This window comes from Lepidochelys olivacea (genome assembly GCF_965140295.1).
Source record: "Lepidochelys olivacea isolate rLepOli2 genome assembly, chromosome: 3".
Classification (NCBI taxonomy): Eukaryota; Metazoa; Chordata; order Testudines; family Cheloniidae; genus Lepidochelys; species Lepidochelys olivacea.
This window is the reverse complement of record NC_140413.1, coordinates 7,203,252-7,218,037: the sequence shown is the minus strand read 5'-3', so window position 1 is coordinate 7,218,037 and position 14,786 is coordinate 7,203,252. Positions and strand designations below refer to the sequence as shown.

The following is a 14,786-nucleotide window of genomic DNA, read 5'->3' as shown; positions in this document are numbered from 1 at the left end:
ATCAGCATTTAGTCACCAGATCTGAACCCCCAGGGTTTGCTGCTATTGCTCCCATCCAGTTTGGAAGGTAGGTCGGGGTCTCACCTTTGTCTCCCACTCCAAGGGGTTCATGTTCCATGCAGCCCTGGCAAATCCCGCCCCGTGGACGGGCCCCCAAAGTCACCAGGGCTTGAGGCAAGGGGACAAAGCAGCACCAGCGGTGTGATACATGCAGGCTCGTCCACTCCAAAAGAGACTTGAGACTTGTGGATCATTGCACACAGGACACCTAGCATCAGCAAACTGTTCAGTCATCACCAACGCTGGCTGGATTTGAATCCCCTAGGGATGAAAGGCTCTGTGTCCCCTAAGCAATCCCCGAGCTAGCCAGTCCCCAAGGCTCAATATATACAGACTCTTGACACAACAGTTGAAGTTTGAAGTTAATGAGAGCAAGGGGACTGGACCCTGGGTCTCCCCACACCCAGGTGATTGCTCCAACCACTGGACTATACAGTCTTCCTCACTTTTGCTCTCTCTCTCCGGCCTACTGCCTGTCTAATTATGTATACACAGAGGAACAGATTCTGCAGGAGTGACTGAAGGCACAGGTGCCACCTTTCCAATGTGCTGGGGGGTGCCACCCCTGCCCCGCCTCTTCACACCCTGTTCCACCCCTCCTCCCACGTTCCCCCAGCGCCTCCTGCATGCTGCGAAACAGCTGATTGCGGCGGGTGGGAGGGAACAGGAGGTGCTGATTGGCATGGCCCAGCAGCGGGTAGGAGGCGCTGGGGAGGTTCTGATGGGGGGCTGCTGGTGCGTTCACTAGGGGCATTTCCCCATTGTTTCCCCATGGGTGCTCCAGCCCCAGAGCACTCACGGAGTTGGCACCCATGACTGAAGGAACCCTATATCAGAACATGCCATTGCTCAGGGGTTAGAACACCCCCACATAGGAGGATTTGAACAGAGGTCTCCCACCTTTCTCCACCTCTGCTGAGGGGGGAATTGAACCTGGGTCTCCCTCCTCCCAAGTAAATGCTCTAACCCCTGGGATGAAAGTTATAAGGTGGTGGGGAGGCGTTACCTCCTCCTCTCCCCCTAATTTTGAATGGGAGTCCTTCCGGCAGGCAGCCTCTGAGCACACCTACTGGAGAGGGCCCCTCCTATACTCACATTACATAGCTGAATGCTCATCTTCCCCTGGATCGCAGAGCGCTCTGGGGCTTAAGTGGGAGATAGGCATCCGGCCACCAAGCACGAGGCAGCAGTGGGCATCCTTGGAACCACAAACAAAGGCGCCGGTCGAACTTTCATACTGGAAATGCAGGTGCCTGCAGGGTTTGGTGGGAGTTCTGTGGATCGAGTAGAGCCTAAAACTGGGACTTAAGTGCCTAAGGCTGGGGTCTAGGCACCTATGTACCTTCGTGGATCTGTAGGGGCAGATAGGCACTAGTCGAAGGGCCTTGGAAGGGGCAGAAGAGGACAGGGCTAGATCTCCTAGCAGCCCTCAACTATGGCACTCAGTATTTAGCTCTGCACCTAGCTGAATTTGTCCCACACTTTGGTTCAGTCACCTGCTGTGGCTATTATTTCCACAGGTTACTTTGGTCTTTGCATGAATTAGATCTGCCTCCGTTAGATGTAATTAGACTGTAAGATCTTCAGTGCCGGGACAAAGGTTTCCTAGATGTTTGTACAGCGTCTGGCACAACGGGGCCTGAATACTGCAATACAAACAATAAATAATAATATTCATCCCTATTTATTCCCAATTGCCTGCTGTTCAGATTATGTCTTGTGCTCAGATACCACAGCGATGGGCACAGTATAAGAACGTGAAAGAATAGAGAATGGGTCTCAACCCTCAATCCCAGTGAGAAAAGTATCCCGTGTGGACCTGTCTGTCCTTTGATCACTTATTGCACAATCAGCCATTTAAAGGGAAAAGGAACCGTTTTGCCTAGTTGAGGAGCTTGAACTTCCACAGGATTTTACAGCTCTGGTCTGGCACCAGCTAACGCAGACACAGCTCCTGCTGTGGCCCATGGCAGCTCCCTCAGCAAGTAGCAACATTTCAGCTGTTGCGGGTCATTTGGGTTGAACATATGAAAACGAGGCGCGCATATACACACACCAGCATGAGGAGTACAGGATAGGACAGGACTGGATGGAGTTTTCATTTTGCAAAACCAGGGCTAGCTCATCCACAGGGTCCCTTTGGTCCAAACCACCAGAGCAAAAACGGGGGTTGGATAAAGTGTGATTGAGGTACCACTCTCTTCAGCTAGAGAGTCGCCCTTTGTTAAGGTTCCATTTATAATAAGGCAGGTTAATATCGCAGGTTAATAAATGAGGGGATAAATATGTTATAGACAGTTACAAGGTAACAGTAAGTGTTATAGACAGTTATAAGCCACTGGTTATAAGCAACCTCTCAGTGTGCTAGATCTGTAACAATCTATAAACCATTTATTAATCACTGATTAACCATTTAAAAACTCCTTACAAACAGAGTGAAAAGTGAAAAAATATACACATTTCACAGTGAGAATGGTTTCTTACCCTGTTGATTTTCATAGCCCCAGGCAGAGCAGAAAGGTGGAAATTTTTGTTTAAGAGCTTGTTGAGTGAGCTCTTTGCTAGGTAGCCAAGCTTTAAGATTCCCTGTAAAACATTATTTGCCAGTTCTTGTGGGTGGGAGACAGACTTCAGGTGGTTCTTGATCTTGATGCCTCCTTACAAGATGAACACACTCATGTCTTTTGGTTTTATTTTCAGGACAGCTGATGGGGGGAGGGCAGAATTCCCTGGCACAACCCCCAGCCATTTCCCGCTAAATGCTTTTTGGAGGGTTGGCTCAGATATTTGTTTGTCTTAACTCTGAATAACCGGGTTGATAACGGAGAAGGGACGGCCCTTCCCCTTGCACCAAACACTATCAGATGCAGCTCTGAACAATGTCCCGTTGGCACACTGACAAAGTTACTGTTACACTGTCACTGTTAGTTACACTAACAGTCACAATGCATCAGCTTCTGTAGTCATGACATGCTCTGTACCCCCTTAGTGTAATGGGTAAGCCAGGCTGGGACATGCTGACAGTAGATTTTAGCCCAGGTAAAGTACTGGGCCCAATTCTCCTCCCACTTATGCTAGTGTAATTCAGAAGTCACACTACTGAAGTCAGTGGATTTATACCAGTATCAGAGAGCAGATTGAGGGGGAAATCGAGATAAGGCTACAGATTACTATCAGAAGGCCCTAAAGTTTAGATCACAGCAGGGCTATTAATTCCCAGATCAAGTGCTGGAGAAAGAGAAATTTGGTAAATTACTATTTGGTCTGATAAACATCTGGGCTCCTATAGAATTAGACATGAGTTTCCAAAAGCCACCACTTAGCAGCCCTGTGGGACATGGTGACCTATACTGATTTGCTCCTGCCTGCATAATGTACTGTAATCACCCTGCTCGGTTCTGCTTTCCCCTTGGGACTTCCAAGACATGCTCTTCATTTCTGAAATCTTGTTGCCCCCAGCCAGGGAATGCCTCCTCAAGGGCATTCAGTTACTAGCCAAAGGCTTCATCACAGCTGAGTGCACAGCTCTTGTACCACGCTGTTGTACAGCGCTGGCTTTCAAACCCTGTAGTAACAGCTGGGTGAGAGGGAGGGTTCTGGCACTTGCAGAACAACAGCGTCTCCAAAAGGGCAGACATCACGTCCCAGTGCACAGGTCTCAGGAGGATACTGGTGGAGATCCGTCACTCCCTTAGTCTCCCTGTAACGCTCAGAGCCTGTCATGTCGCACTCCATGCTCAGACATGATTGGTATCAGTTTCTTCAACAGCTGTTGCGGGTAAGACATGCTGTTCCAGCACCTTTGATGGAGCTGTGGACACTGTGATATCAGCGGCAGCGGGACGTTCCTAACTGTGATCTCTAAGGAGGTCCTTGGTGTATCCGGGTAATACCGTTAACAGGGTAGGGGCAGGAGCTGGGGATGCTTGTGTCAGGCATGGCTTCACAGCGTCCCTCCATGAAAGGTCAGCAAATGTCTGCCTCTCCTGGCAGGGCTAGTCAGGATTGGAGTTCTCTCTGTACTTGATATAGCCTTCCCCTGAAGTTAGGGCTCCTCATTCTTCTGGCTGGGCTATGACGGTGGGCACCTCACTGTCCTGTGGGATGACAGAGAGGAAAGCAGAAGCCTGTTAGCATGAGCAATAATTAGAGATGGATCCAAAGTGGCTCCAGGTCCAAACTTCTCCAGAGTTTGGTAGCAGCCAGATCTTGGAGTCTGGTGCAGACTTATCTAGGAATAATAATACTGTTAATAATTTACCTCCCTATATAGTGCCCACTAAACCCAGCTCATCTGTTTTGTTACAAGAGAAGGTTTTGTTTTTTCCCTTTTTTGGAAGAAGCTTTAAGCTTGTTCATGACAAATGACTTTGTAGACCAGCCAAGACAAGGGGAGACCTGGATACTATTCCCTGCCATGTTGCTGATTTCCTGTAGAAAGCTCAGCATGTTCATGTAGTCCTTCTCTGTCTCTGTTTTCCCATCTATTGAAGGGGAATGATGGCAAGGGATGACACCTGCTCAGGTCAGGCCAGAGCTTTGGGGAGGTAGAGTCATAGGTTTTAAGGCCAGAAGGGACAATTGGGATTATCTAGTCTCTTGCATAACACAGGCTGGGTGGAGAACCTCACTGAGCCCTGCATCAGGCCCATATCTTGTGACTGAGCTTTTGTAGGTGTGATGCTTACTGTACATGCCAGCAAGTTGGATGGGTCACAGTCAGAGCTGCTTGTGGATCAAAGGCCTGTCTCAGCTTGGTAAAAAGAACCCAACTTTTCTCCAGCACATCATGGAAGAGATGTGAAACACCCCCCCCCCCCCCCCGGTCTCGGGAACTTCTGAGCACAAATTCAGGGCTGATGTCCATGCAGCCTCACCTGTTCACACCAGCACCCAGTCTGCCCCCTTGACTTCAGATAGGATTTCTGCCCTGTTTTATTTGAAGTGGGTTCTCTGGATTCACCCCTTCTCCCACCACATGTCATTTCCTAGCTTCAGAGCTGGGCTGATGTGCAGGATTCTACTGGAGAGGTCCCAAGCTCACCCACCAGCCGGTGCTGCAAAGTTAAAGCTAGCTACCGACTCAGTAATACTGAGGTTAGTTCAGCTAGCTCCTCCCTCATGCCGCTGTCCCTCCTACCCTCTCAGTGTGCCATTGCCCCTCCTCCCAAATTGTTCAGCCTTCCCCATCCCCTCCACCTCCAATGCCTCTCTCCAGCTCCTGCTCCGCCCCCTCCCCTCCTCCTCTCATCCTGGTCTCCCCTCTCCTCCCCCCAAATAGCTCTCAACCTCCTGAGAAGATGGGATCAAGGTGCAGAACAGGGGACACATGAACCAGAAGCGCAGGGAAATTAAATTACATAACACATTGGGCGGTAGCTGGGTCCTTAATTTTGCATGAGTGCTTGTTTCCAGGTTATAAGGGGGTCGGTGGGTCTTGAAAAATCACCACAAACTGTGTTATGCAATTTATGGACGCCCCTAAACCACGTGGGCTTCACTCATCTAGCAGCGTGTTTCCTCTACGGCCACTTTCCCGAATTAGCATTTCTGGTGCAAAGAATGTACAGGGCAGCAGCGAGATAACCTCAGGTCTGTGGGGCGTGGGTTGAGATTGACTCCGGAATAAGGAACAGGCCTCAGAGAGGGAGAGAGGAGAGCCACAGGCTGGGCTACAGAGTTACAAGAGAAAAAAAAAAAACCCCAAACCAAACAGGGGCCTTGATAATAGTGGTGCTGACTCAGAAAAAAAGGTGGCTTTAAAGTTCAATCACTGGGGGATGTTTAAGCTCAGTGCAGCAAGAGCCTGATCCAAAGCCCATTGGCGTCAACGAGGAGCTTTCCATTAACTTCACTGGGCTTTGGATCCGGCCCCAAGAGGAGAAGGAGTGGGGAGGGAGAGGGAGTGGAGGGAGAGGGGAGATTTCAGAGCGAATTCGCAGGTCAGGATGCAATTCCCCAAGACGGAATTTAGCCAGGAGACTGGGGTTAACACCCCATCCTTGCTGAAACTACCATGCCATGGGATCTTTAACTACACAACATCCAGGATCCTGCTCACATCCCATCCATCAGACAGCATCTCCAGTCATCGAGTGCCCCCAGCATCATGGTGGGGCATTCAATTAGCACAGACCTGGGGAGGAGTTGTACACACCAAGTGCCAAATGACACTCCCTTCAGCATCTGGCAGGCTTCTCCAACCAAGTATTGGCCAGGTCCAGCCCTGGGGAGCTTAGGAGAGCTAATAAGATCACAGCAGGGTAGCAGCTCAAATATTCCTTTGAGGCTCCTAGCCGATAGAGAAGGAGACAGCCAAAAGCCTCCCCTTGGAAACATCTGTAGAAGGGGGAGCAGAGAGAAACCCCAGCCTAGATGAAACAGAACCTTGCAGGAGAGAGGGCAGCAGATGTTCAGGGAACTCAGGGCCCGCTGAACATCAGGCCAGGCAGAGGGCAACCCGCATTACCTGCGTCTCAGACCCCAGACTCCCCAGGGTTTCATAGATCACATCCAAGTGCTTTTCTGGTAGGGGTGGAGGCTCCTCCTCTTCTGGCTCCGTGGAAGCGTCTGGGCTTGCAGGTTGTGAGAGCCCGAGGGACTTGGATTTCTTACACACTCGCGCATACATCGCCCTGAGCTTCTTCTCCCTTTCAGTCAAGGACTCGTTCACAGCATCCTCCTCCAAGGCAAGTTCCTGCCACTCCCGAGGTGACTTCCCGGGGTCCCCCCTGGAATCATCAGCCACCAGCTGCTCCTGTTTGCTATTGCATCGTGGCAGTGTTTCCCCTGGCTCACTCTCCTCACCCCCTGCAGTAGCATGGCCTGAGTTCATATTAGGGCCTTCTGCAGTGCCAGCACTTAGTTCGTACAAACTCCCTCGGTAGCACGTGATTCCTTTATCCCTGATGCTTTCGTAGATTGGACCATATGCGTCCTGACTGGAACTAAGCTGCTCTGCAGTCGTTACTTGCATATCCCCTGGAGTCGCTGGGAGCTCCCGGAGCTGCAAAGACTCTATGGCAGTTGAATTTTCCTGAGATGCCACTGGGGAGCTACTTCCCAAGACACCTGCGGCCAATGCTCTGGATTCCCTCTCCCCTCGATGGTTTGCTGGAGAGGAGTCCAAATCCTTTGTGCAGCTGGAGCCTCCTGGCTGAGGATGGGTGTTTCCAGTGAAGCCATTTGTCTGCCTTTGGGCTGGTGCTCCTGGGTCGCTGGGCAAAGAGCCGCCTGCAGAAAGAAAAGCAGAATGAAAGACTGAGCCAAATGCATGCTCCTCATTTTAATTAAACTGAAGTAGGACAAACGAGACAACTGCAACAAGCGGAAAACCAGCTGGGTGAGCAAAGTCTGCTGGGTAGGTGGAGAATTGCAGCACGATATCAAGCAACGTACCTGGGATGGGGGTGTCCGCACCCTGTTGCCCCCATGCATCACTGCAAACTCTCAAGCCCCTCCAGGATCAGTTTCTTTCTCCCTAATCCCTTAGCAACCCTATGACTCCCTGGGTACGTCCTAGGGCTAATCTCCTGGGTGCCAAGTCATCCTCAGCATATTTAAGACAATATGTGTCTAGGACGGCAGTCACTCCAGCTGCCAGGGTGCGACGTGGGAAGAGGGATCACACTCCCTCTCTCAAGATGGCTGTAAAGGATGACAAGATGTTTATTCACAGCTCTGCACAGAATCAGCGCAAGACAATCTTGTGTTAATGTAGTCTTATGGCTGAGAGTTTAAATGCATGAAAATCAGAGCACTCAAATGTCCTGGTCCTACATCAACCTTCCTTGTTCAAAGGTAGTAACCTTGGGTAGCTGTGCATGTTGTTTAGTGTAGGTTCAAACATGGGCAAGACTGATGTGGGTTTAAATTTAAATTGCCTGATTTGGGTTTTTAAATCCCTGGCCATAGTGCTCCAGCAGCACAAGATGTTTGGACTGAACTTCCTTAATTTAAAAAGGACTGAGTGAACACACAAAAATAAATGCCCTGTGGCAGTGGTTTTCCACTGTTTCCTTGCCAGGACCCTTCCACAACCTCAGCTCGTCTAACTGGAATCCCTGTCTTTGACACCAAGTGCCATTGGTGGCCCACTACTCTGAGTCAGCCACTCTTCAGGCCTGACATACTCACTACACCTAACAGTGTTGTCAGGCTATATATGCAAAAGGTGGCATGTAATAGATCACTGGGAGACTCATAACTCACTGCTCATTAATATTATTGTGTGGTGTACAAATGGGTAACATACGTCAAACTACAAAGTTATGCTGAAAATATGTTCTTAGAAGTACCCCACAAGGTACCTCATCCTAGGCAAAGGAATGTGGTTCCACCTTCTTGAATGTGTCTCCACTGTAAGTTAGGCAAGGTGTGACCAAAGATAAAGAAAAGCATGTTTATATGCAAGGTAAACAAAGCCTTCAAGACAGCAAGTGGGGAAAGATGAATACTTAGCAATTTCAACCAAGCGCAGGCCAGGGAGACTTCCTGCCTCTTGAAGCAGGGTCAATGAACTTTGGGACGGCAGCTCAGCATCTCCATTCCAGCAGGAGAGAGAAGCTTGGTCTAGGCTTGCTTTTCAAGGAATACATGTCAAAGAATTATTGGGCGATGAAGACTGAATCAACTGATTGTACACAAAAAGAAAAGGAGTACTTGTGGCACCTTAGAGACTAACAAATTTATTTGAGCATAAGCTTTCGTGAGCTACAGCTCACTTCATCAGATGCTGTAGCTCACGAAAGTTTATGCTCAAATAAATTTGAGTACTCCTTTTCTTTTTGCAAATACAGACTAACACCGTGAGCTGTAGCTCACGAAAGCTTATGCTCAAATAAATTGGTTAGTTTCTAAGGTGCCACAAGTCCTCCTTTTCTTTTTGTGAATACAGACTAACACGGCTGCTACTCTGAAACCTGTGATTGTACACACTATTACTGTGCTATAAAAGTGTATAGAATAAGGTCTTTTATGAAAGCCTGCGACACTCTGGTGATTAACGTCATTGTGAAATGTCTGTATTACCACTATGCGAGGAATTATGGATACTCACTGATATCATGCTTTAACCAGAGTTTTCCTCTCTGGGAAGGCAGCAATCTAACTGTCTGCAAAGTAAATTAAGCATTGTGGAATCAAAACAATGGAGGCTGTATTTACATACGAATCAGCAGGGAGATGGGAACACCACAGGAAAGGAAGGACAGCAGGAAGCATTTCTGCCTCTTGTAACAAGGTCAATGAACTTTGGGAGATATAAGCAGTGACAGAAAGGCACTTTGGTAGCCATCACTTGGGGGATTAAAGGGGCCAGAGTTCTTGGAATCACAGAACATTGGATCCTTCACCCAAGGGGGCTGAATTCTCAGGGAACCGAACACAGGTGAGAAACCTGCCTAGGCAAAGATTGTAACTGCTGAAATTAAGTTTTAGCCTTAGAAATATAGTTTTTACTTGTGTTTGTTTGTAACCATTTCTGTCTTTACTCCTTATACTTGGGATCAGTTAAACCCATGACTTTTACTATAAACCAGTTCAGGCCTGTGATTAAATAAGAGTCTTTGTCAAACCCCAGTTAAATTTACGAGCTGGAGCATTTGTCTCTTTAAAGGAGTAACAAACTGAATAATTTCTGGGAGTGTTCCAGGAGAGGGCTGGACACCACAGGGAGATGTCTCTGGGGAACTCAGGAATTGGGGTTTGTTGTTTGTAACCTACAAGGCAAGGTCTGGGCTGTCAGAGCCCTGAAGAGTTTGCTGGTAAGGCAGACAAGCTGATGTATCAGGGAGTTGTCACACAGCAAAACTCTGAATTGCTGAGATGGGATAACACAGTAACTCTCAATTCTGGGAAAACCCAGCAGATCGTCACAGGGCAGATGATGGTGTTGGGAAAACTTGGGATTGGGAGGGTTTTGGGGTCACTCTGCTGTACTGGAAGGGCAGAGGGGTCATGCCCTAACACCCGTTTGTGAGTCCCGACTGGGAACCTATGGTCCGCAGAGGGCCAGCATAGGACCATCCATGCTGAAGGATCCAGTGAGATTACATGGTGCACAGAAATTGGCCCTGTGCACAAGGGTGTATTGCACCCTATTTGCATTTATTTCAACAGAAGATTCAAATCTGCAGAGATCCCAGTCCAGCAAAAACTGAGAGATACAGTAAATCTCCTCCAATAGGTGATCCCACCTCCTAACTGATTGCTTTAAAGTAGCCCCATAAATCAATGGGCATTAAACAGCCACCCTTCAAGAAGGCTAAAGATCTAGTCAAATGAGGTCAGCACTTTATAGAATCCCATTACCAGTACCTGGCTGCCAAGAAGCAGTGGAATACAGCGGGTATGTGCCATTCCCAACCTGCTCTGAAATACAATCCACACTCTGTGTCAAACTAAAACTCACACCCTTCCTGGATTTGGTTAACAATAATACAACAAAGTTCTGATCAGTCCTCCCCAGGCTTGGCTGTTCCTAGGATTCCTCCCTGAGGCGTGCTCAACCCACGCCCTAGATCCTCTTTTTCTGGAGAGTCATTACCAGCAGTCAAAAAAGCAAACAGAATGTTGGGAATCGTTTGGAAAGGGATAGATAGTAAGACAGAAAATATCATATTGCCTCTATATAAATCAATGGTACACCCACATCTGGAATCCTACGTGCAGATGTGGTCGCCCCATCTCAAAAAGATATGTTGGAATTGGAAAAAGTTCAGAAAAGAGCAAGAAAAATTATTAGGAGTATGGAACGACTTCCGTATGAGGAGAGATTAATAAGACTGGGACTTTTCAGGTTGGAAAAGAGACGACTAAGGGGGGAGATGATTGAGGTCTATAAAATCATGACTGCTGTGGAGAAAGTAAATAAGGAAGTGTTATTTACTCCTTCTCATAACACAAGAACTAGGGGTCATCAAATGAAATTAATAGGCATCTGGTTTAAAACGAATAAAAGGAAGTATTTCTTCATACAACTCACAGTCAACCTGTGAAACTCCTTGCCAGAGGATGTTGTGAAGACCAAGACCATAACAGGGTTCAAAAAAGAACTAGATAAGTTCATGGAGGATAGGTCCATCAGTGGCTATTAGCCAGGATGGGCAGCGATGGTGTCCCTAGCCTCTGTTTGCCAGAAGCTGGGAATGGGTGACAGGGTGGATCACTTGATGATTACCTGTTCTGTTCATTCCCTCTGGGGCACCTGGCATTGGCCACTGTCGGAAGACAGGATACTGGGCTAGATGGACCTTTGATCTGACCCAGTATGGCCGTTCTTATGTTCTTATATCCAGGTGACAAGCCATCTGCCTCAGTGAGTCAGCAGAACCCACTTCACGCTTTCCTGGCAGGATCAAACACCCGATAGCAGGAAAGGGGTGTTTCAGGCAAACTGCCAGCCTGTTACAGACTCTGCAATTCACCAGAAAAGTTCCCTGTACACCAACAGAAAGTGAGAATGTTAGAATCAATTAGAGATTTCAGTGAAACCTGTTTAACAAAATCCACCTAGAATCTCTATTTAAAAAAAAAAAAAAAGCGAGGACAAACTCTCAAACAAATTTGGGCCCAATAAATACAGCACAAAGTGGAAGGCTGGGCTAGTGGTTATATCACTGAGCAGTGCAAGAGCTGGGTTCCATTCCCAGCTCTCCCACAGTCTTCCTGGAACAAGTATCAGAGGGGTTGCCTTGTTAGTCTGGATCTGTAAAAGCGGCAAAGAGTCCTGTGGCACCTTATAGACTAACAGACATATTGGAGTGTAAGCTTTCATGGGTGAATACATCCGACAAAGTGGGTATTCACCCACGAAAGCTTATGCTCCAATACGTCTGTTAGTCTATAAGGTGCCACAGGACTCCTTGCTGCTTTTTCCTGATATAAGTCACTTAATCCATCTGTGCCTCAGTTCCAGAGCTGTAAAATGGGCATGATGAAAACACTTTCTTTCTCCTTCCATTTAGGCTGCAAGATCTTTAGGCAGGGATGGTTCCCCTAGCCTCTGTTTGCCAGAAGCTGGGAATGGCAACAGGGGATGGATCACTTGATAATTACCCGTTATGTTCATTCACTCTGAAGCACCTGGCATTGGCCACTGTCAGAAGACAGCATATTAGGCTAGATGGACCTTCGGTCTGACCCAGTATGGCCGTTCTTATGAAGCATCTGTGTCTTATTATGCCTTTGTACAGTGCCTGGTACAATGGGGCTTTGATCTTAGATAGGGTCTTCAATCACTACCATCAAAAAAGCATTAATAGTGATACAAACCCATATTCTGTTTTTTCCTTCTTTAAATGTTATTTTAGAATGTTACATTTATGAAAATTGGGTAAATTTGTGTATCCCACTTACAAAAAACTAATTGTAACAGCTGGAATTAATCTGTTATTGGAGCATCAGTAAATGTTTATTGGTCTTTTGGCTAAGGAAGTGGAGTAATAATTCTAAATGTCTATGTAGGCACAGCTTTCAGGTTTTACAGAAACAGGCGACTATAAGTCCTATGACCATTAGAAATATTTCCATATTTTTTTAAGCAAATTTTGGAGGGGTTCGGATTTAAAATATGCCTCTGCAGCAATTGCAACCCAGACATTGCAGTGCTATGCTAATACAGGAGTGCTAAAAAGTGAGAACTTCGAGAAAACAAAAGTTCTATGGACCAGTCCAGAACTAAGGGGACATTAAATAAAACTGAAAGGCAGCAAATTCAAAACTCATTAAATGAAAATACTTGTTCACAAAACACATAATTAGACTGTGGAACTCATTGCCACAAAGTATTATTGAGGCCAAGGGTTTAGGAGGGTTCAAAAAGAAGGAATGGGACATTTATGTGAAGAACAATAGAAGTTCTGGCGTTCACAGTTCAAGCAGGATTTCGATGGTGGAGGGTTCAAAGCAGAGCCATGAGAATGATAAAAGGATTGGAAAACACACCTTATAGTGAGAGGCTCTAGGCACTCCGTCTGTTTAGTTTATCAAAGAAAAGGTTAAGGGGTGACTTGATCACAGTCTATAAGTATTTACAGGAAACAAAAATTTAGTGAGTGGCCCATCCATCTAGCAGAAACAGGTCTAACAATATTCAATGGCTGGAAGTTGAAGCTAGACAAATTCACACTGGAAATAAGGCAAATTTTTTTTACGGGGAGGGTAATTAACTATTGGAACAACCTACTGAGGGTCATGGTGGATTCTCCATCACTGGCAACTTTAAAAAATCAAGATAGGATGTTTTTCTGAAAGATCCGCTCTAGTTCAAACAGGGATTAATTCAGGGCAGTCCTATGGCCTGTGTTATACATATGACCTGATCACAATGGTCCCTTCTCGCCTGGGAATTTATGAATAACATCCAGAGTTATAATAATTAATGATAAAAGAGCTAACAAGACTTTGGGAAGGGATCTAAACCCTCTGGCTCCAGGGCACAAGAAACATCCCTGGGGACGGGTTATCTTATCACTGCCTACATTGTGATAAAGTGTCTTGTATCTGTCCCTGAAGCAGCTAGTACTGGCCACTGTCAGAGAGAGGGTATTGGGACACATGGGCAAGTGGTCTGAGCTGCTCTGGCAATTCCTATGTTCCTATTTTTGTTGTCTAAAGTTAACTGGACAAGAGAAGAAACAAACAGCAAAAATAGTAAAAACTGCACAGGATCATCCCTTCTTAATCATCTGTGGTGTTACCGCCACCTCAGGCAAGGACATTCGTAACCAGACAATGCCCCTTCATTGCTGCTCTCTGCTGTACTGACTGTAACCTACACTTATAGGGCTCTGGATTTGAACAGTTCCTGTGCTTGATGGCCATTGCCAGCTCCCTCTGGTCAGTCAGGGCACCAGAAGACTGAGGAGGAGACACAAAGATGTTGCCTGTTCCTCCATGCACCAGCAGCGTGGGCAGGAGGGGAAACAAATGGCTTCCTGGGGCCCCTGTAGACACAACAGGCTGAAGAGCCACTGCTGGCTCTCCCTTGGCTCCAACAGGGACCAAGGGGAAGCCTGGCTAGCATCTACCGCAGTGACATAAAGCAATGAGCAAATATCCCTCGACCCCCTTATTAAAATGAAGGCTCTCTGCAAAACAAACAGGCTGCGTGGTATGTGCAAAACCTTCTCCCTGACTAGAGAGGATTTGGTCCAGCAAGTCTATTTCTGGGACCTGTTTCCTTCACTGCCAGGTCTTCGTCTTGGAGCACGGCACACTCGGTGTAGCACAGACACAGATCAGGCCGAGGCAGGTTCTAACATTTGCTTAGCAGGTCTATTCTTCCTAACCATGGAGGACCACAGTATTCAAGTCCACAGGCCGCAGAATGTTGATTCTTGTAGTGAGTTTATTTCTTTAGTCAAATATTTATTTAAGAAGGGGCTCTCTACTACCCATACAGGATTTGTCAACATTGGTGCTCAACAAAGCTGTACGCTAGGCAGGTTTGTTCACCTAAAGACGAAAGAGCCTTTGAAAGAGACTTAATTGAATTCTGAGGCACTGGCCCAGTATTTAACATACCCCAAAAGTCCTCACCCTTTTACCTAAGTGCCCTGTTGTTGCTGAAAAATAGAATCTACTTGCTCATCTGATCTAGGGTTGCTCAAAGCCTAGTTCCTCAGTTGGTGACTCACAGGCTCATGCACCCAGAGAGCTGAACATAGTCTGAACAAGCTGTGGTTAAAAGTGGGGTTACAGCCTGAGTCACTGGATGGCGGCAT

At 47.1% G+C, this 14,786-nt stretch overlaps 1 protein-coding gene across 1 annotated transcript in view; it reads right to left on the bottom strand.

The window, feature by feature from the left end:
- Positions 1–2,465: 2,465 nt before the first annotated feature.
- LOC311518259 (uncharacterized protein) overlaps positions 2,466–14,786 on the bottom strand; it is a 70,854-nt gene continuing 58,533 nt past the window's right edge. The window contains exons 5-6 of the mRNA XM_084623920.1: positions 6,530–7,293; positions 2,466–4,157 (exon numbers count right to left, since the gene is read on the bottom strand). Coding sequence (XP_084480046.1) covers positions 4,116–4,157; positions 6,530–7,293 — 806 coding nt within the window. The 3' untranslated portion in view covers positions 2,466–4,115. The remainder of the gene's footprint in view (positions 4,158–6,529; positions 7,294–14,786) is intronic.